The sequence below is a fragment of the Nomascus leucogenys genome, chromosome 9 (genome assembly GCF_006542625.1).
Source record: "Nomascus leucogenys isolate Asia chromosome 9, Asia_NLE_v1, whole genome shotgun sequence".
Taxonomy (NCBI): Eukaryota; Metazoa; Chordata; class Mammalia; order Primates; family Hylobatidae; genus Nomascus; species Nomascus leucogenys.
Window position 1 is genome coordinate 70,835,882 of NC_044389.1, and position 23,533 is coordinate 70,859,414.

Sequence of the window (23,533 nt, forward strand, 5' to 3'; positions counted from 1 at the left end):
GGGCGTCTACACACCAGTGATGCCCCAGCTCAGTTAATTCCTGTAAGTGTTGAAAAGTATTTACTTTTAAAACAGAGGGCTAGATGCAATGTGGTCTCCTGAATTGAATCCTAGAACAATGAAAGAATATTAGTGGAAAAGTGGTGAAATCTGAATATTGTGTCCAGTTTAATTAACAGTGATTGTACCAGTGTTAACTTCTTAGCTTTGACAAATGCACCTTGCTATATAAAATGTTAACATTAAGGGAAGCTGAGCAGAGTAGACAGGAATTTTCCTCACTATCTTTGCAACTTTTCTGTCAATCTAAAATTATTTCCAAATTACAAGTTTATTAAAAAGTGGGGAGATAATTAAGTATCAACCTATGCACACAGAAACACAACACTTGGCTGTAGCAATGATCTCATAACAGCGACAGAGGGGAATACATCAAGTGTCATTTCAAAAATAACCCAGGGGTAAGGAAGGAAGTAGTGACTGGGAGAGTGGCTGAGTGGGCTTTTGTGGGCTACAATCGTCTATTTCTTGACCTGCATTGGTGGTTGCACATGTGTATTCATTTTAATTCACTGAACTATATTTTTTGGTACATTACCCTTCAACTAAAAAAAAAAAATTAAAACATTTCCCTATTACTGATGAAGGTTAGAATGAAGAAAACATATAGAAATAAGGTATATAAGTAGGAAAGAAAACCTACGCAGGGACAGATGTAATAGTTATTAAATCCCAAGTAAAATTTTCAGAGCTTGGAAATTACCAAATCCAGGAGTGGTCAGATTCCTTTATGAAGGTAGAGCTGGAGATACTTAGGCCAGACTTTTGTATTTTAGCAAAGTTCCTCAGATGATTCTGACACACACCTGGATTATAAACCACTGAACTACCCCAAGAAGGTTACGTGACCTTCCAGAGCTAGAATGTTCCAGAAATGGTGCAAGAATTCTATTACTGGACTCCCAGCCCCCTACTCTACCTACAGTTCCAAACCCTCAGCCAAGATTCCTGAGATATTATACCACTAGAGAGAAATATCAGTAAGTTCTATTAACTTTAATGTGCTTATCAAAAAGATTTTTTTTCTATCACGGTGGCTTTTTTTACCCTATAAGACAGGATCGTTTTTCCAACATATTTTCAATTTTACATTTCCAGTATAGCATTAATACATTTGTCATTTATTAAATAATGGCAAACCATAGCATCATAAAGTATTAAGACTGAAGGGCTACTAACCTACCTATTCATTTTAAAGATGAGGAAACAAATGCCAGAGACAGTAATAACTTGTCAGGAGTTTCCAGAATTCAATTCTCCTTTTTTAGATTAATAAGTTAGACCAGATTTCTTCCCCATGGTTACTGTCTGAGGAGATAAACTAATATGCGATACATGATATCTTGGGTTCTTTCATGTTTAATTCAGTTTGTTGTGATTTCTAAAAATGTATCTCTTTAAAACAATTGCTGTTGTGCAACAGTGTGATGGCAAGGGAACAGAAAACAACAAAAAACTTGACTGAATACTTCAAACAAAGTGCTTCTTTTTTATGTGAGGATAAATCATACTGAATTAAGGGGAAATTTAAGAATATTTTTTAAGAAATAACAATTTCAGGTAGGCAATTGTGAGGAAAATAACAATCATACAAGCCAAGGCCACGTGATTCTTCCACAAGCCCCAGGGTGAGAGATCGATGCCCTGGTTTGCCAAATATTCTTCGCCAGTACATCTGAAATTCAACAGAAAGAGAATATAACTTCATTCCTAGCATCTGTCAAATGTTACTCAGTATATCCACTGTTCCTTAAAAGCGCCTAAAATTTAACCAAGCCTTTAATGATTACCCCTTCAGATGTCATAGCTAACAGTCATTGTGTGCTTACAATTTTGCTAGACACTAACAAGCAACATGAACCTAACTTAGTTAATTCCTAAAACGATCCAATGCGATAGACATTGTACACACTTAAAAGATGAGGGGACTAAGGTTTAAGGAACTTGACCAGGTTTACAGAGTCATACTTGAATCACCGAGTTTTTAGCCTACTCAAATTTATTGGTTTCCAAATCTGTAATGCTGCTCTCTCCAAAGGGCAGAAATATTTATCAAGTAATAGTTCCCTTATCCCTGATAAAGAAAACATCCGCTTAAACAGATGACACCTGTGACCCTTACTAAGATGATCAAAGCTCTTACAGTACTCTTTACCCTTACAAATAGCCATAAAAAACAACACAGACTAAGAATTCCAAAACCAGGAAAAGAGGTGTGCATGGGTTTCCTGCCAAAGTCACGTTCTGTCAGCTCTTACACCAAGACTGTGATGAGCATCACAGATACTCAGGTACAAGACATTCCCAGCAGACTCAGCTATTAGGTTCAAGCCTTAAATGACAGCTAGAGTAGAGTAGGATGAACTCCTTGCCACAGGTTAGGAAATCATCTTCTACTAAAAAGACCTTGGACAGCCAGAGTTACTGCCTGATACCATTTTTGTGCAACTCTTGGGAATTCAGCAATTCGAAAAACATACATAGCCTCTCTTTTACTATAAGAATAGCTTCCTCCTGGCCGGGCACGGTGGCTCACGCCTGTAATCCCAGCACTTTGGGAGGCCGAGGCGGGTGGATCACGAGGTCAGGAGATCGAGACCATCCTGTAAAACCCCGTCTCTACTAAAACTACAAAAAATTAGCCGGGTGTGGTGGTGGGCACCTGTAATCCCAACTACTCGGGAGGCTGAGGCAGGAGAATGGCGTGAACCCTGGAGGTGGAGCTTGCAGTGAGTGGACATCGTGCCACTGCACTCCAGCCTCAGTGACAGAGCGAGATTCCATTTCAAAAAAAAAGGAATATCTTCCTCCTTTGTCTTCTGAGGATGAAGCCTCATCTTCCGCTACCATGAAGCCCATGGTAGTTCCTCCTTATCTGGTCCCATTTTTCCCATCCACTTCCTCCTGACCACCCTGATCAAGCCAAAAGAGAGTGACAGAATAAAGAAAACCTCTCTGTATAGAGGATTTCCTGTGAATAATTCAAAAGAGTAATTTGTCCTGTTATTCAGAATTATTTATATTCTACTTGAACTTTCAGGAGATTGAGGATAATATCAACATACTCTTTTCTCTCATTAGTTTATGTATCAAAATCAAACCACTAGCAATCATAGAAAAGGAACGTGTTACTAAATTCTTAAAACAATATTATCTAGTGTTATTAGAATCTGTTTTAACATTATGTGAAAACAGGTTTTTTTCTCAACTTACTCAAGTGTTTTCTTGTTGTTTTGAAGGATAAATCGATTGATAGGGAGTATTCCAAGTTAATTTAAAAACAACAACACATGACTATGCGGGCTTTGATTTCTTGATGTCTTCCAAATGCATGAGGTAGTGGAAGTGCCAGGATCTTGGCAGGGAAATGTTCACATTCTTTGTGCTATTGCTGCCTATTTCATTCTTAACTACTGTCCATGGGTTGGGCTCAGAAGTATCCATGAGTTCATGGACCCATAGATTTCATATAATCCATACAGTTCAGGGACCATAAGCCCTTGATAAAACATCAAAGCACCTCACTTCAATCTCAAATGCTCTGAAAACCAAGAATTCAAACCCACAATAAAAATATCAAAAGGATCTTTTAAAAGGCCCAAAACAAACAATAAGAAACAAACATAAGAAACATTGCTGCACGTTAAAGACAACCTTTACTGCAGCAGAATACTGAGGGGTTGTGCCGCATGTTCACGTGCATTTGCGCACAACAACTCACTTTACGGATGAGAAAACGTAGGCTCGGAAAAATTCAGTGCTCCTGGAAGGACTCAGATCTAAGCCCAGTGGCCTTTACACATCACACCATGGTAGTAACAAAACCCATTTTGACATTGAACACAAACTTACGTTGCATAGTTACAAGTATCGTTTACTGTTGCATTGAGTCCTGGGCAGAAGTTTTGTCCCAAAAATTCATTATACTGCAAAGCCTATAACACAAGTTGGAGCAGGGCAAGGTAAACAGTTTTAAATTTCAAGAAGTTTCCAAAGAGTTATCACAATCATGCCCTCTGAGTTTAATCTTTATTGTTATTTCTAAAAACATATTCACAGTCTTTGTCTCACCAAACCAACTAATGTTATTTTCCCTGGCAATCAAGAAGCCTAGGGTTGGGATTTTGGCTTCCAATACAAAAGAAGGAAAGTATTTGGCCAAAGCGGGAGACCTCTGGCTGTATTACACCATAGCTCCTTCCTCCTTCTCTCCCCAATTTTGTAACCCCATAAACATTCTAATTAAAATGATAGAGTGGTGCTCAATGAGTATTGTCAATTTACAGTGACAATCTTTTGTTCTTGTTTGTTTTCATTAGAACCAGTTGTAATTCTTGGAAGTTAGAAGCTTGGTTATACTATATTAAGACACAGATAGTTTACTTTAGAGTTAATGAGCTTGCAAAAGCCAATATGACTATGCTTATTATATGGTCTTTGTTCTTCTAATTTTCCTTTCATTATAAACATACGTATTCTAGTCTCCCAGCCTCTCATTTATTTCCTTATTGAACTGAAATGCAACAAGATGTTTTTCATCAATTAGCCAATCTTTCTCCTTTACTAGGAGGTATCTCCCCACTCTTCAACCCTTTAAAGGATGACTGAGGAAAATAGCAAATGACTCGCCGGCCTTGTGTTAACCAAGGCTAACAGGAAATTCTCATTCCTTGCTCCTAAAAGGGAGTTTCTGGATGGGAGACTTTCACAGCTCAAGGTCAGGGAAATGAGATAAGGACACTTGATTTCCATTGTTCCTAGCTTGGGAATGCAGTCACAATGACAGACAAGGAAGACATACCGTAAATCCATATCGTGGAATGCTGAAGTACTGAAGCCATGAGAGCCAAGATGCAATGGTTGTGAGATTGACCAACAGGCCTGAAAAAATCTACAAAAAGCAAATACTAAGAGTCAGGCCTGCTTCAGTAATTTCATGCAGAATTCCAGAGAATACCCTCTTCAAGTCTCTACCACTTTGTAAGTATTTGTTTTAAAACCAACTCTTTCTTGAAGTTCTTTCCACTTACTCTAGACACTCACTAAACTCTTTTCCTCTGCATGTGCACATCTCTATATAGCTGAAGTCATTTATGGTTTTAAAGGAAGAACAAAATATCTAATACATATTAGATATTCCATTTAATTGGAAGATCCTCAACTGTCAAGACTATGTACTCAACTTTATTTGTAACTGCACACAAGGGAAGGTCAAGAAGCACTGACTATTTTAATGACACAACCACTATGTGTGCTCACCAATACACCTGGCATTGGAAGAACCTATACCAGATCAATCCTGAGCATCACACGCCCACTGCACCTCATACGATAAGATTTCTTATTTACAAAGGTTTGCAGTCTATACCCATATGACTTTAGCAAGGATATGGGGTTCTGAATGCAGGCTTAACATAACCCAAAGTCTAGAACTGACACAGAGTATAATGTGGTGAGAGGTACAGTATAAACAGGATCAGTGCTATCATTTAAAGCTGCCAAAAAGCAGTAGCGCAATGGAGATGCCAGGAAGACCTGCTTAAGATTGACAAGAGAACTAATTGCCACCACAAGCATACTGGTATATGCATAACAATGATGATGTTGCTGGTATGACAATACATATTCAGACTTGACCTGACCAAGTGCTTAGCATATAACACGGCATCTCTGAGTAAAACACAGTTTTAGGACTAGTTTTTAATGTCCTGTGTAGAAATCTTTAAATAATAATAAATCAAAACATTTGTATTTGCTGGATGACAGTATGGGAAATATAAACAAGCCTATCACTTCCTCATTAATGTTTGCATTGGTAGTTTTCAAATCCAGAAATGGAAGAATTAAACTATGGCGAGAGTTTGTGCTAATTATTTTTATTTAAAGACATCTACTCCTACTCTAGCAGACAGAACATGTTCCTGTCAAGTATGATGTTGAGGGGGAAAAAAAATGTAACTGGTTTCATTCACCTGTTGATTCCTCTATGTACAAAATTTAGGGGCATGTAAGATTAGGATTAAGTAACCATTAAAAAAAAAAGATAAGCAGAAACATATTGAATGTCAGGAACGAAACCCAGAAAGGAGGTACTTAGTAGTGTGTGAACTCTGCAATTTTCCAATATTTTTAAAACACTCTTTATCAAAATACGAGAGGGAGCCAAAATAGACTACTAAACCATACTCTGTTCTGCTTCTTATGAGGCTTAACGTGCGTCTTGGAAAACAGTATTATAAATCCAACCAAACCATCTCTGCTGGTAGGTAAACAAGCTAGCAGTTCAATGCTGTATGTGGGAACTTTAAAACAGAAATTAAAAATGTAAAAAAAAAAATAAGCTAGCAGTTCTCTAATGCCAGCATGAAAGTCGGGCAAATAATCTGTCATTCTCAAGAGAATCTGCCGATCAAATGTCTTCTGGTTTCTGAAATTCCAATTTATTAAGGTTTCATAATATGTCACCAAGAAACGCCTTTTAAAAGCTCATTAGTAACAATATTAACTAAAATTATTGGAACTACATTAGAATAGTAGCAAAAAAGGTTGGATAAGGGCAAAGAGGAAAGTTAGTATATTCTCTAACATAATCTATTTCAGTAGATGGCCTTAAGTAAAGCAGAGTCCCATTTACAGAATCCTTAAAACAGGTTTTACATGACAGGTGAATGTGCAGGAAGAAATGAAGGAAAAAACAACTCCTTATCAGAGGAAACACAGTTCAGACTCACCATCATAAACACAAAACAGATGGTCATGAGAAGTGTTGCTACAGAAACCACACTCTGACCTGCTGCTATGGCCAGTGCCATGGAACTGGCCGAATAAGCCACCATCATAAGGGTAAACATCATAAGGAAGAAGGCATCTGCCTTTGGCTTCAATCCTTAGTCAGAAAGAGAAGAAGTAGTTAACCCAACTGCCTAGGTCACCGTATGTTTGGGATTGTTTATTGTGCAAATTTAATACTAATATTTTGCGAAACTAATATTAGAATGAAAAAAGTCATCCACTCTCCAACCACCCTGGGTCTCCAATGTTGTGTCTGTCCACGTAACTGCATAAAGTTCTCATATTTTATACCAACTTCATAAGCACTGGTCCTTATAACACTTATGTGCCATTATGTATAATTATGAACAATTTCTGAGTTCCTGAGATGCAGAGCTACAGGCAGTACAACTAGCCAAAATTCAACTGCCTTCTCTTTTCATAGGAAACTCATCAATAGCACATTCATTTGCCCATACATCCCCATATTACTCATTGTGTGCTGTAACTTTGTGAGTGAAGGGACTGGGACAATCGAGATGCCATGACCTCGAAGTGGTTGTAGTATCTGGGGGAGGGGGAGGGGGCCTCCATAACCCAACCCTCCCTAGACAGATCACCACATCACTCTGGATTGAAATGGGACTAAATTATGTTTCATAAACTGCTTTCTAAACTGTAGTGAGCTAATACTACAGGTAATATAATCTGAAGATTTGAAACAGCCACAAGAACAACAATCAGGAGTCTGGAGATCTAGATCCTAACCCTGATTGTTTAGGACACACCTATTATTTGTCAAATGGAAGGTTTAAGCTCAGTCAGTAGTTCTTATCTTGTAGTGTCAAAATAGATATTCCTGGGAGTTTTGTGTGTGTGCATGTGTGTATCAGTGAAATATATGGAAATCAGATGCAAGGAACCTGGAGTGAAGCCTGAGCATAATGCACAAATGAGTCTCCACATCTACCAAACAAGTATTTTCTTTTAATTAACAAGCCCCAAAAGTCACCGTCTTTCTCTCATTAAAGAAGTAGAGATGGGGAATATACATTAAATAAATACATATATATATATTTAATCATTCTATGTATCTCTAAGAGATTAAATATATTTAATCATTCTATATATCTCTAAGTGTGTGTATGTGTGTGTGTGTATATATATAGAGAGAGCGAGAGATAGATAGATAGATAGATAGATAGATAGATGATAGATAGACAGACAGACAGACAGACAGATAGAAAACACAGATAGGCTATAAATATCCCAGCTTCTCCAGCATAGTCTCAAAGTTTTATAAATTCTTTCCATGTTTGTGTATAACACAAGCATCTCTCAGTAAAGTGTAGTTTTATAAGTGGTTTTAAAAGTTCAGGCTGGGCACATCTGCTCATTCCTATAATCCCAGCACTTTGGGAGGTTGAGGTAGGAGGACTACTTGAGGCCAGGAGTATAAGACCAGCCTGGGCAACACAGTGAGACCCAATCTTTACCAAAAACTCCATCTTTATGTGTGCCGGTAGTCCTAGCTACTCAGAGGCTGAGGTAGGAGGATCACTGGAGCCCGCGAGGTTGAGGCTGCAGTGAGATATGATCACCACTGCACTCCAGCCTGGGTGACAGAGCAAGACCCTGTCTCAAAAAAAACAAAACAAAGCAAACAAACAAAAAAGTTCAGTTGGGAAACAGTCTTGACAAAAATAGCTGACAGTGAACAACTATTTCAGAGAGTGCAAAATGGACAGGTGTTTCCTTATCTCATGGTTTGGTTTATAGTTTTGAGAACCAAAAATATGCTTGCAAGGTGCAACTGACTTCACCCACAGGCAAGACTGGAGACATGTCCTTTTTTGTTTTGTTACATACTTACCTAACATGAAGTACACTATACAGGTAAATATAATACTTGGTAACATCCTCATGGGTAATAAATCAGATAACAGTTTTCCAAGGAAATAAGATGACACTCTGTAGTATCCGCTGATGTATTCATGTCTACGGAACAAAAATACGTATCATACATCCCAGATTAGTTTAAGAAGCCACAGGGCAGGCTAGACATGTCTGTTACAGACCTCTGCTGACAGCAGGGGTCGAACAAGCCAGCTTCCCACATCCTCAGGGCTAGACCCACTATGCATGCCCATGAATACCTTGGGTGCCAGCCTCCCTGGGACAGCATCCCATGAAGCTCTGTGCACAGCCCCTCTTCTCATGACACAGTTCCCTCCTATTGCTGCTCTTTCTAGCTCCTGAACTCTGTGTCCAGGGAAACAGATTCCACACATCCTCCCTCTCTTCAAAGAATGCTTCTTTTCCTTCTTTGATGCTGGCTTTCCTTGAAGAATAGCACTTCAGTAGCCTATTTTGACAGGAATAGAAGCTTTTCTTTTTCCCTATTTCTGATGAAGAAGGTGGCCTGTTATTCTCCAAGCCCCCCAGTGCAGCTTCAGGAGACTAAGCTCTTCTTACTTCTTCTACTCTCAAGTTAAAAAAAGAAAAAGACTTCTTTCAATGATCATGTCTTCCAGCCATACATCCCTGTCAACTACCAAATTGTAATCTTTCCTCTTCCTGACATCTTTCTCCCACAATTCCAAACTCTTCCACTTCCTTCATTATTTCCCTTTCTAATAATTCCTATATGTGACATGTACATTTGGGCAAATGTGATCCATCCTTGAAAAATACCCAGCCTGGGAAACATAGTGAGACCTTCTGTCTACAAAAAATTTAAAAAAAGAAAAAAATAGCCAGGCGGCCTGGTGCAGTGGCTCACACCTGTAATCCCTGCGCTTTGGGAGGCCAAAGGGGGTGGATCACCTGAGGTCAGGAGTTTGAGACCAGCCTGGCCAACGTGGCAAAACCCCGTCTCTACTAAAAATACCAAAAAAATTAGCTGGGTGTGGTGGCAGGCGCCTGTAATCCCAGCTACTTGGGAGGCTGAAGCAGGAGAATCCTTGAACCTGGGAGGTGGAGGTTGCAGTGAGCCAAGATCGCACCATTGCACTCTAGCCTGGGAGACACAGTGAGACTCTATCTCAAAAAAAAAAAAAAAAAAAATAGCTAGGTATGCCAGTTACTCAGGAGGCTGAGGGTGGGAGGACTGTGTAAGCCCCACAGGTCAAGGCAGCAATGAGCCATGATCATGTCTCTGGACTCCAGCCTGGGCGACAAAGCAAGACCTGTCTCAAAAAAAAAAAAAAAAAAAAAAAAAAAGGAAAATACAAGAAATTAAACCAGGCTGCTCTTTACTGTAAGAATGCCTTCTGGCTCGTGCCACTTCCCTGGTCCACTGAGGGCTAAGCATGGTCACATTCTTTGTCGACTTAATCTCCCCACTTCCAAGTTGCTGCTTAATCTCTACCAAGCCCCTCAAACTTTTCTTGTGAAGGTCATCAGTATTTACTAAAAACAAAAGATACTTTTCAGTCCCTTTATTGCTTGCTCTCTCCAACATTTGGATTTTCTGACTGTACTCATATCTAGAAAAACTCTTTTCTCTGGATATCAGGTCCCAAAGGCTCAGGATTTTCTTCCCTACCTCTGGCTGCTTTTTCTCAATGAATATTGGTAACCCCTATACATATTTTCAAAACATCATGTTGTACATGATCAATATATACAATTTTTATTCATCAATTTAAAAATAAATTTTAAAAAATACTGGTAATCCTCAGGATCCCATCCTTGGCCCCAACCCCAGATGTAATCAGTCTAACCAATAGCCCCTGCCGCTGGACAGCCCTGTTCCCAGAACAAAGACCTACTCACATGAAGAGCTTCTTCTCTACCACAAAGAGTTCCACGGCCGACACGCTGCTGAAACACTGGTTGGTCGTCAGGAAGAAGAGAACCCCGGCTCTGCCATGAAAAGGGGAACCAAATCACCGCAGTCAACTCAGCATTCTTAGACAGATTTTCTACCCACAAAACTCTTTCCACAAATGACAGTGTATAAAGTTAGGCAGGAAAAACAGGGAAACTGTTCTGGTTGAAACAGGGAAGCATGAACCCCATCAAGCCTCTCCCCATCTCTTATGTCTCCACAGTGGTACCCCTGGGACTACATATTATAGCTCATTTTGAAATTCACAGTCTTGGATTGTTGTGGAATGAATAGCGTCTCCCCCCACCAAAATTCATATGTTGAAGCCCCAACCCCCAATGTGATGGTATTTGAAGATGGGTCCTTTGGAAGGTAATTAGGTTCAGATGAGGTTACAGGATAGGGAGGTGGGGAGAGTGTAATGGGAAGAGTGTCCTAATAGGAAGAGACACCAGAGCTCTTGCTCTGCCACACAAGGAACAGCAAGGAGGCAAGTCGGCAAGCCAGGAAGAGGGCCCTTACCAGAACCCAGCAATGCTGGTATTCTGATCTCAGACTTTCAGACTAGAACTAAGAGAAAACGAATTTCTGTTGTTTAAGCCACTTGCTCTATGGTATTTTGGTATGGCAGTCAGGCCAACACATAATTTTAACTAACAAAAATGCCAAGAATCATTCCTAACGTACGAACAGAAAAGTGGTAAGCTAAATGAAGTCTGCAAAGATTAAGAAATTCAATTAGCCACTTTGATTTTAAAGTTGAACAAAGAATGTAAGTCATGTGGAAGCAAAATGAAAGACAGTGAAGGCAACCTTCGATCAACCCCTTATTATATGCATAACCTACATGCACCACACCACCATCAGCAGGGCCGTGACATTATCCTTGACCACGCTAAGACAGCCAGCCCTCTAGGAGGTTTCCAGAGTGCTCAGAGGAAACCAAGTAACACTTACTGACAAAGAAAAATCTAATTTGTGTATTGTAATGAAAAGGAACACTATTAGTGCTTGTTTCTCAGTGAAGTAACTGAGATTTAAAAAGGAAAATGTTGGCCGGGTGCAGTGGCTCATGCCTGTAATCTTGGCACTATGGGAGGCCGGGTCGGGAGGATCACGAGGTCAGGAGTTCAAGACCAGCCTAACCAACATGGTGAAACCCCGTCTCTACTAAAAATACAAAAATTAGCTGGGCGTGGTGGCGGATGCCTGTAGTCCCAGCTACTCAGGAGGCTGAGGCAGGAGAATCGCTTGAACCTTGGACGTGGAGGTTGCAGTGAGCTGAGATCGCGCCACTGCACTCCAGCCTGGGCGACAGAGTGGGACACTGTCTCAAAAAAAAAAAATTAAAAAATAAATAAAAAGGAAAATGCTAAGTTAATCTACACTTTGATACAAATATGAATTTTATGAAAGCATGCCAACATTCCTGAAACACCATAACAAAACATAATTGACAGTGAGGGTGTGAGTTGAAAATGAAAAAGAGGTAAGTGACACATCATTTAAATGGCATAAAAACAAGAGAACATTTTAAAAAATGCAAACCCAAGTGAACAACACAATTACATTAAAAGAAAAAAAAGAGTCCATAGATACCTAAAGAACAAAGATCTAAGGGAACAGGCTAGGGTCTTTTTTGTTTTATTTTATTTTTAGAGACAGAGTTGCCCTTGGTCACCCAGGCTAGAGTATAGTGGCATGATCATAAACTCACTGCAACTGAGTTGAACTCCTGGCCTCAAGCAATCCTCCCAGCTTGGCCTCCCAAAGTGCTGCAGTTACAAGTGTAAGCCACGGTGCCCAGCCAGAACAGTTTTAAAAGTATGTACGTATAATTAAAATGAATGAAAAATAGCCAGGCCTGGTAGACATGCAGTTATCTCACTTTCTGTACACAAATAAACCTAACATCAAGTAAAAAGCTAATTTCAGAACATGGAACATAGCAAAGATTCAATTCAATTTGTTGTCTTAAATCTATCAGTACAGTAATGTTCATGACTCTGAAAAAGTAGACAATGGAAACGTTCCTTCTAAATACTAAGATGATTTATTTTAAACACAGTTCTTTCTTATTAAGGAAGTTAATTCATTCTAATTCTTTCAAGGTGGTAATCCACATCTGTTATATCTACTTATTGGTCTGAATATTTTTTATTTTGATTTTTTAAATAATAAATTGGCATATTATGGTTGTATGTATTTGTGGGGTACCAAGTTATATGATTCATGAATCATAAGTGTGAAATAATTAAATCAAGCTAATTAACACATCCATCGCCTCAAACATTTATTTTTTGTGGTAAAAGAATCTTAAATTTTAGCAATTCTGAAATTTATGTTATTATTTACTGTGTTCACCACATTGTGCAATGTATCTCCAAAGAAAAATCCTTATTCCTCCTGTGTAACTGAGGTTTTGTACCCTTTGACCATCATCTCTCCATTCCCCACACCCCTCTAGCCTCTGGTAACCACCATTCTACTGTCTCTTTCAGTTCCATTGTTTCAGATTCCACATTAAGTGAGATTATGTGACATTTCAGCGCTTAGCTTTCTGCGTTTGGCTTATTTCACTTGGCATAATATTCTCCAATTCCATCCATGTTATTGCAAATGACAAAATTTCTTTTGTTTTTCCATTGTGTATATATACCACATTTTCTTTATCAAATCAGACCCTTAGGGTGATTCCGTATCTTGACTATTGTGAACAATGCTGCGATAAATATGAGGGTGCAGAAATTTCTTCAACAAACTGATTTCACATCTTTGGGGTAAATATCTAGAAGTGAGATGACTGGATCTGAATACTATTTTTAAAGTATACCTTTTCCCTTAATATACACTAATTTGTTTAGCTATCACCACAACTCTGTAAAGCAGTTATTCCAGAGGTAGCTATTAATTCAAAGATGCTTATACTCTACATATGATTAAAACCCAGTTTCTCAGTTAAACAGGTTAGAGAAAGAGCAGAGACTGCTTTCCTCTCTCAGAGAATTCATCCCCAAAGAAGAGAACTAAACCACTGGCCTCGAGCAGTTTTAAATTATGAAGTACTAATATTCACCACTGAACAAAACTTTGAGAACCTGTTTCCAGAGATGATGCTGAAACGTTTTTTCCTAATCAATAAATCACTAATCATCCCAGGAGGGATTAAATCATATACACAGGCCACTTTAACATAATCCAAATGCTTATTTAAAAAATGATAGTGGGGTCAATGGGAGGCAGTGGGAGGAAGAACATCAGGAAAAATAGCTAATGCATACTGGGCTTAACACCAAAGTGATGGATTGATAGGTGTAGCAAACCACCATGGCACACGTTTAACTATGTAGCAAACCTGCACATCCTGCACATGTACCCTAGAGCTTTGGGAAAAAAAAAAAAAAAAAGATAGCAAGCTTAAGTCAAAAATACAAATTATGAGCCCAGGAGTTCAAAGCTGCAGTGAGCTATGACTGCACCACTGCACACCAGCCTGGGCAATATTGTGAGATTCTGTTTCAAAAACAAACAAATTAAAACAAGATTAATGCCCTATTTCTCCAGAAAACATCTGAAGAAACACCTAAAGTTCTTCTGTATTTCTCTGGATTTTTCTACCAAGAGCTTTAATGGCCAGATTTCCGGTCCTCTTCAAAGTTCCAGTTGAGGACCAGGTTACTCCATGTACTGCATGTCCTTTCCAAATGCTTCCTGCTGCACAATATAAAAGGCCCACAGCCTTTAGATCCTGTGATATATTCTGTGCTGGGTTAAGCAATGGCATCTACACGGCACACAAACCATCAATTACTAGCAAGTCTGGAAATAATCCAGATACCTCAGCCCTCAGGGAAAGTAAAAACATGAACAATGACATCACTCTGGTAAACTGTTGTGTGATAATACTCTCATTGTAGAGTAACATATCTGATTCCATACACAAGAATTTATTTTACTCGAGTGAGGAATCAACTTTTATGCTTATTCTTTAAAAAATAATCAGCCTTTTCCAGACATCAAAATAGGCTGAACATAAGCGTCTTCAACTTTCCTCAATAGTAAACTGGGGATACTACCATCTACCCGCTCTAAATCACGGGGTGGTCACCTGAGACTATGGACAGCAAGCGCCACGGAGCACAGTATCTGCCACAAGTGTTCTCCATACATGAAATAACCAGAACTCTGAGGGCTGTGAAATTCCTGAGTGCTTACGTTCAGAACACAATACAGTCGATAAAAAGTCCCCTCATAAAATGAGGTTTTTAAGGGCCCACTGTGACTGAAACTAGGTAAGGATCACAACACTAACAAAAGTGCTAACCATACAACAGGAAAAGCTGAGTCCCACCCCCATCACACCCCTAAGTCAAACCTATATATTTAAAAAGTGACAGAAATTAGCTCACAGGCAACAGAAGAAGAAATGGATCAATTGGACTACATCAAAGTTAAAAATGTTTATGCATCAAAGGACACTATCAATACTGAAAAGACAACCCACAGAGTGGGGAAAAATATTTGCAAATCATGTATCTGATAAGGGATTAATATATCCTCAAAAATATAAAGCACTCCTACAACTCGACAACAAAAAAACAAACAATTCAATTTTAAAATGGTCAAAGGACTTCATAGACATTCTCCAAAGATCCAACGGATCTCTACTATTTAAAAGAGAGAAAAAGAAAAGTGTTGGTAAAGATATGGAGAAACTGGAACCCTTGTGCACTGCTGGTAAGAATGTAAAATGGTGCGGCCACTGTGGAAGACGGTATAGTAGTTCCTCAAAAAAATTAACGGAATTACCATATGACCCAGAAATTCTAATTCTGGGTATATAGCTGAAGAATTGAAAGCAGGAACTAAAATAGTTTTTTTTGTTTGTTTGTTTTTTTAAGAGACAGGGTCGAACTCTGTCACCCAGGCTGGACTGCAGTATTGCAATCATAGCTCACTGCAACCTAGAACTCCTGGGCTCAAGCAATCCTCCTACCTCAGCCTCCCAAGTAGCTGGGACTACAGACACATGCCACCACATCTGGCTGAAAGAGATATTTGTACACCTAGGGAGCGCTGTTTACAACAGCCAAAAGGTGAAAGCAACCCAAGTTTCCATCAACAGATGAATGGAAAAACAAAATGTGGTATGTACATACAATGGAATATTATTCAACCTTACAAAGGAAAGAAATCTGACACATGCTACATGAATAAGCCATAAAGACAACATGCTAAAGGAAATAAGTCAGTTACCAAAGAATATCTACTGTATGATTCCACTTATATGAGGGTCTTAGAGTAGTCAAGTTCAGAGACAGAAAGTAGAATGATTGCTGCCAGGAGTTAGGAGAGGCAGATACGAGATGAGAAGTTATTGCTTAATGGGTATAGATATTCCATTTGAGAAGATAAAAAGAATTCTAGAGTTGGATGGTGGTGACAGTTGCATAACAATGTAAATGTACTTAATGCCACTCAACTGTACATTTAAAAATAATTGGGCCAGGTGGAGTGGCTCACGCCTGTAATCCTAGCACTTTGGGAGGCCAAGGTGGGTGGACCCACCTGAGGTCAGGAGTTCAAAGCCAGTCTGGCCAACAAGGTGTGACCCTGTCTCTACTAAAAATACAAAAATTAGCTGGGCGTGGTGGCGGATGCCTGTAGTCCCAGCTACTTGGGAGGCTGAGGCAGGAGAATTGCTTGAACCCAGGAGGCAGAGATTGCAGTGAGCTGAGATCGTGCCACTGCACTCCAGCCTGGGCAACAGAGCATGACTCTGTCTCAAAAATAAACTGACTCATCCTACCCTCAATAAAAGAATGACATTTACACTATACTTGTCTTAAATTCAAATTGTTAATGGATTTTCATAAGCTTGAAGAAAGTAACAGCATTTTCTTAAAATCAAGATCCAAATTTACTTACCTGTTCTGGATTCCAGTAGAATCATTTTTTAGCCCAAAGTAAATGGCACCTATAACCAGTCCCAGTATGACTGTGACAATGATCTTTTCAAAAAGAAAAATGCAAAAAAAAGGGAAAGAGTTTTAATTAGAGATAAAAACTTATACACACCATTTATTGGTATAATATATGGTTACATAATCAGATCTCTCCATTAAGATAAACAATGGCTTGGCCAACGTCCCTGGGAGAAAATAAAACAGCATACATTATTTAGACTGCTTCCTAAGTTAAAAATTAAGTTATCTGTGGTTTGGGGAGAGTGGTAGGACACAGAGCACACTACTGAAAAAGCTGGACTTCCTCCCATTGCACCACCCAGCAGTCAGTTCAGGGTCTGCTTCAGGTTACTGAGCTTGTGAATACCACACAGGGTAGCAGAGCAATGCAAGTATGTAGCAAAGCAAAGTCCAAGTGCCTAAGAGCTTTGACCCTGAACTGAACTCTCAACCTTTGTGCCAATGAACATGAGTCATTTTATATTTCAAGAGGTTAAAGTGAAAACAGGATATCTTTATTCTTAACATTAAAAATAAATAAAAATTTTAAAGCACACATTAAAAAAACTCTAACAATGGAATTTTGCACAGTGAGGAAATAGGGGTGAGATGGAGCCCACCTATCCACCCTCTAGGGATTCCATGCCTGCACTGGAAAAGTGCATTGTCACTGTCACCAAAGCATTCAGCCAGCTTTCTCTGTGCACACTCTGCGTGCTTCCACTACCCATCTCCTGTCACTGCTTCCTCATCGCTTCAGCCAATGCGGCCTATAGCCAATGCTGCAGACCTAAGCTGCCAATTATTTGCTGTTCTCACCTATCTTCACCACTCAATTGATTTCTATAGCTCCTAAGGAGATTGGACAAACACCACTCTTGTTTCTAGGATAAAGAGTCTCTTAAGGACACTTCAATAAGCAAAGGGTTAAGGGTTATGTTATGATATAATTTAACTGAGAAAATCCTACTTATATTTACTCATGAGTTAAATATTAAAAAACAAGAAATGGGCTGGGCGTGGTGGCTCATGCCTGTAATCCCAGCAATTTGGGAGGCCGAGGGGGCAGATGGCCTGAACTCAGGAGTTTGAGACCAGCCTGGGCAACATGGTGAGACTCCGTCTCTACTAAAAAACACACACACACAAAAATTAGCCAGGCATGGTGGTGTACGCCTGTAGTCCCAGCTACTCAGGAGGCTGAGGCACAAGAATCACTTGAACCCTAGAGGTGGAGGTTGCAGCAAGCCAAGATCGTACCACTGCATTCCAGCCTGGGCGACAGAACCATACTGTCTCAAAAAATAAATTGATAAATAAATAAGAATAAAAAATAAGAAATGGTAATCTAAAGAAGACAAAATATCCTACCATATCTTGGAATCACCAAAATTCAAAAAACAAAATCTCAATACTGCAACAGTCGAGTGGTATCAAGATTTAAAGTAACTGATCAAGGACACTTTTGGCATGAAGCAAACCAAACTGCAAAAACAGTACCATGATCTGTGATAACTTGTTTGTGAAGAATCTAGTCTGGAAAGAACATTATTCCAATGTTTCTACTTATGAGTTGTCTTTTAAAATTCACTTAGAAATTTTGGGGGGAAATCCATTATGCTGGCATATTTTCATTACCCTCAGAATATAATTCAACAGACCAAGCTTCCAAAATAAATGCAGATGACTGTATCAACATGCATGCATGCATGCACGTGCACACAAGAGTCTATGTTTTCACGTAGTAAAACTTTTAAGAATATTCAATTCAGGATTTTCTTTTTTTTTTTTGAGACGGAGTCTTGTACTGTTGCCCTGGCTGGAGTGCAATGGCGCGATCTCAGCTCACTGCAACCTCCAGCTCCCAGGTTCAAGCGACTGTCCTGCCTCAGCCTCCCAAGCAACTGGTATTACATGTGCCCGCCACCAAGCCTGGCTAATTTTTTGTACTTTCAGTAGACACGGGGTTTCACTATGTTGGCCAGGCTGGCCTCGAACTCCTGACCTCGTGATCCGCCCGCCTTGGCCTCCCAAAGCGCTGGGATTACATGCATGAGCCACCATGCCCGGCCCAGACTGTTCAAACTAAACATTCCACATGCTTTGTCAAGTTTTCATTCAAACTTGTTATCTTATACTAACACTGAGTATTATGATTAAGATGTTTCCTAAAAGTTTCAAAGTTCTAAAAATGTTTTCAAAGTCAGCTTTCAAACATATTGACAAAATAATCAATCCCGTAACCTTGGCACGCTTTTATAAGGTGTGTCTGTGTTATTCTTTCTGGCATTAAAGAAAGGAAAACAAACAGGCAAACTAAACAATGCACGATGGAGTGCACAGACCCCATCTGCTTCCAAGGTGAGCTGTTCAGAAAACCCTTGGCACCTTAAATGAACATGCAATCTTCTCATACAGATAATCCATTCATTCTAAGATTTTCCAAATACAACTTTTGGAAGATGCATTATCAGAGGCCAAGTTTGAATCATGTAAAGAAATAACTAGTTCAAGCCAAAGTGCAGCTATAAAGCAACAGATACAAGATTTATCAGTAGAGAGTCACAAAACATTTTAACAACTCAATTTTCAAGAACTCAGAATTAAAACAACATACACAATCATAAACCCTGAACCAGGAATCATTAAGCTATAGCCCACAGGTCAAATAGGGCCAGCCACCTATCTTTATTCACCTATGAGCTAAGAATGGCTTTTTACTTTATTTTTTATTATTTTTTAGAGACAAAGTCTCACTTTGTCACTCAGGCTGGAGTGCAGTGGTGTAATCATGGCTCACTGCAGCCTCAAACTTCTGGTCTCAAGCAATCCTCCCACCTCAGCCTTTTGAGTAGCTAGGACTACCGACATGCACCACCACACTTAGCTCATTTTATTAATCATTGAATAAAAAGTCAAGAATAATAATATTTCTCATATTATATATATAAATATATATTTATATTTATATATATATAATTTATATAAAATTCAAATTTCAGTGCCCATGTATAATGTTTTATTGGAATAAAATGAAAGTTACCTTTTTTTTTAAGATAGGGTCTTGGCCGGGCACGGTGGCTCACGTCTGTAATCCCAGCACTGTGGGGGGCTGAAGCGGGTGGACCCACCTGAAGTCAGGAGTTCAAAGCCAGCCTGGCCAACACAGTGGGACCCTGTCTCTACTAAAAATACAAAAATTAGCTGGGCATGGTGGTGGGCGCCTGTAGTCCCAGCTACTCAGGATGCTGAGGCAGGAGAATTGCTCGAACCCGGGAGGCGGAGGTTACAGTGAGCCGACACTGCACCACTGCACTCCAGCCTGGGCGACAGAGCATGACGCTGTCTCAAAAAAAAAAAAAAAAAAAAAAAAGATAGAGTCTTGCTTTATTGCCCAAGCTGTTCTCACACTCTTGGCCTCAAGCATCCTTCTGCCTTGGTCTCCCAAAGTGCTGGGATTATAGGCATGAACCACTGCACCTAGCCGGCCTTTCATTTATTATTGGAATACTGCCATGTTCATTTATTCATGTTATTAGCTTGGCTGCTTTCACACTAAAACAGCAGAGCTGACTACCTGAGACAAAGACCACTTGGTCTGCAAAGCCTAAAATATTTACTACCTGATCCTTTACAAGAAAAAAAATAATTGCCTACTCCTGCCCTAAGCTAATATTCCAGTTTTTCACAAATCTAAACAAAACTTGTCCTGCTAAGCAGATGCTCAGGGAGATGCAAGGTTCTATTCTTAATCTAAGAGACTGCCACTGCTCTGAACATGGCTGGAATTCCTTTTGTGAAAGTGAGTTCACGATGAGGCAGGGAAGCTAAACCTAGAGGCACTAGGCCAGGTGTTAGCATTGGAAGGAAGCCCAGTATCAAAACATGCAGAATCTCAGTGTGTGAAAAACAGCTGTATGTTCTAATTATGCCCTCTCCAGTATTACCACATAGGTGATTTGGACAAGACATTTATAAACCATTTTTTGAAGCAAGATAATTTAAGTTATTTTCCAAGTAAAAAAAATCTAATGCATACATCACACTAAAAGAGCAATTCATTACATCATTTCACTGTTGACAATAAGTAACCCAGGTTGATCCTACCAGACTGATTTCCAAATGACATCAAATCTATGCTCAAAGAATAAAATTTTACCCTTAATTGATAGTATACAAAAGTGCCAATGTTCTGACAGAAACACCAAATTATAAGTACCAAAAACATTTGGAGCAATTAGTATGGCTCGACTAGGGATACAGGTGCTTAGATATATTTATATATATACTTAATTAGCAGTATGGCTATACATACATATATGTGGCTATACATATATACATATATATACATAATTAGCAGTATGGCTCAACTAGGAATACAAGCTCTTACATATATTTTTATATATACTTAAGTATGGAAATTATCATGCACAAGTTTAAACGTCAGTAATATTTTACTAGAGCCAACAATGTGCCATCTTTTAGTACTCAACAGAAACTCAATATTGTTAATAAAAATAAGAGCCCCAAAATAACCAGCTAAATTGACTTCTTTGAAGAATGGACCAATGAATTGGCAGTACTAATGTTTTGGGTGACAGAGGGGTTAAGAATAACAGAAAAGGCCAGGCATGGTGGCTCACACCTGTGATCCCAGCACTTTGGTAGGCCAAGGCAGGAGGATCGCTTGAGCCCAGGAGATCCAGACCAGGACAACATAGTGAGACCCTGTTTCTGCAAAAAATTAAAAAATCAGCCAGGTGTTGTGGTGCATGCCTGTAGTCACAGCTACTCGGGAAGCTGAAGTGTGAGGATCGCTTGAGCCAAGAGTTTGGGGTTGCAGTGAGCTATGATTGCACCACTGCACTCCAGCATGAGTGACAGAGTGAGACCCAGTCTCTAAAAAAAAAATGTTTAAAGAAAAGAATAACAAAAACCATAAGGAGTAATAATCACCAACTATCACAGAGCCAACCAAGGAATAAAGAAACATTATCTCATTTTGATTAACAGAAAGTTAATCTAACAATGAATAGCCTTGTTCTGTGAACTCAAATTTGCTTACTACGTTTGTATCATCTGTAAACTGTCTAAAGAAGGTAAATGATAAGGAACAGCACTTTGCACACAGGCTCTTCCCTTGGAGTGGACAGCACATACTCCCTTCAGGTGTATTCAGTGACAGCAGGTGAGGTTTTCCCTGATCACCTGATTCCAACTGCAAATCAACCTTCTTCTCCCTACTTCTCTCTCTTCCTCCCCTTTCTCCACCTCTTCTCTGCTTAAACTTTCCCCATAGTTTCTTCTACCATCTAACATGTTATCTATTTAATTTCTTTATTATTTATCATACCTGTCTTCCTCAGAAAATTAGCTCCATGAGCAGAGTTTTATTTTTGCCCATTTTGTTCACTACTGAATTTACATCCCTAAAGCACAGCACAGTCCCTACAAGAACATGATGAATGAATCAGTGAACAAAAGTGAACAGCTACCAGAAAACTCCAAAATTGGCTGACATTTCTTTCACAATTTCCAAAAAAAAAACATTTTTCTACTCAGATTATTCATTACAGCTTGTCTAAATCAACAAAAATTCTGAGTTAGGTAGTCTAAGAAACCACTAAAAAAAAGAAGCTGGCCAGATGTGGTGGCTCACACCTGTAATCCTAGCACTTTGGGAGACTGAGACAGGAGAATCGCTTGAACCCACGAGTTCAAGACCAGCCTGGGCAACACAGCGAAACCCCGTCTCTACACAAAACACAAAAATTAGCTGGACATGGTGGGACACGCCTGTAGTCTCAGCTATTCAAGAGGCTGAGGTGTGAGGATCACTTGAGCCCAGGGAGGTCAGGGCTGCAGTGAGCTGAATCCATGCCACTACACTCTAGCCTGGGCAACAGAGTGAGACTCTGTCTCAAAAAAAGGGAAGCTTTCCAAAAGTAAAACTTAATTGTCCTTTATTTGTTCTGCTGACTGGTTCTACATCCCAGGTGGAGTGAAGATAACAAATAACTGGAAGGGTGGGTAGAAGATAAACATATCCTGAAGCAGATGACAACAGAACCACATTGTTCCCATTTGAGTATTTCAAAAGAATCTGCTGGTTACCTGAGCTATAGAGGCCTGGGGATTACCCAGCAAGTTTTTGAATGAACGCTTGGAAACCCATCTGAGTTGATGACAGAAGGAGGTGGTGTAGCTGATCTCCTTGAAGACTGTGATCTTCTTCTTCTTCTCACTCCCGTAAAGTTGATGTAATTCAGCTTTTGTCTCTTTGTAGAAGGAGGAGTTGATGTAAATCTCCGCTAATTTTTCTATGAGTGGCTTATCCTGCTTGGAAGGCTCTATGATCTCCGTGGCTTTGCAATCAGTGGATAAAAAGGAAACATGAACAAGATAACAACAAATTTAGCCCATTTTTTTTGTGGCCCCTTTCTTGGATGCTTCCCTAACACCTTCATTCTAAAGCTTTAGAAAGAAAAAATAGGCCAGGCACGGTGGCTCATGCCTGTAATCCCAGCACTTTGGGAGGCTGAGACAGGTGGATTACGAGGTCAGGAGTTCGAGACCAGCCTGACCAACATGGTGAAACCCTGTCTCTACTAAAAATACAAAAAAAAATTAGCCTGGCGTGGTGGTGCGCGCCTGTAATCCCAGCCACTCAGGAAACTGAGGCAAGAGAATCTCTTGAACCAGGAAGGTGGAGGTTGCAGTGAGCTGAGATCACACCACTGCACTCCAGCCTGTGCAAGAGAGCAAGACTCCATCTCAAAAAAGAAAAAATAGAAATAAAAAATTATTAGCTCTGTCATTAGAAAAGTATAATAGGCCAGGCACAGTGGCTCACTCCTGTAATCCCAGTATTTTGCAGGGCAGAGGCAGGAGGATCATGCGAGGC

The 23,533-nt window shown here is 39.6% G+C and overlaps 1 protein-coding gene across 4 annotated transcripts in view; it reads right to left on the reverse strand.

Moving 5' to 3' along the window:
* Window positions 1–312: 312 nt before the first annotated feature.
* The window catches only part of ABCG2 (ATP binding cassette subfamily G member 2 (Junior blood group)), a 93,446-nt gene continuing 70,225 nt past the window's right edge, over window positions 313–23,533 (reverse strand). For all 4 annotated transcript variants that reach the window (XM_030819114.1, XM_012499609.2, XM_003265888.3 and 1 more), the window contains exons 9-16: window positions 22,744–22,994; window positions 16,592–16,674; window positions 10,609–10,698; window positions 8,705–8,829; window positions 6,792–6,946; window positions 4,862–4,951; window positions 3,913–3,995; window positions 313–1,735 (exon numbers count right to left, since the gene is read on the reverse strand). In XM_030819114.1, the coding sequence (XP_030674974.1) occupies window positions 1,588–1,735; window positions 3,913–3,995; window positions 4,862–4,951; window positions 6,792–6,946; window positions 8,705–8,829; window positions 10,609–10,698; window positions 16,592–16,674; window positions 22,744–22,994 (1,025 nt within the window). In that variant the 3' untranslated portion in view covers window positions 313–1,587. The remainder of the gene's footprint in view (window positions 1,736–3,912; window positions 3,996–4,861; window positions 4,952–6,791; window positions 6,947–8,704; window positions 8,830–10,608; window positions 10,699–16,591; window positions 16,675–22,743; window positions 22,995–23,533) is intronic.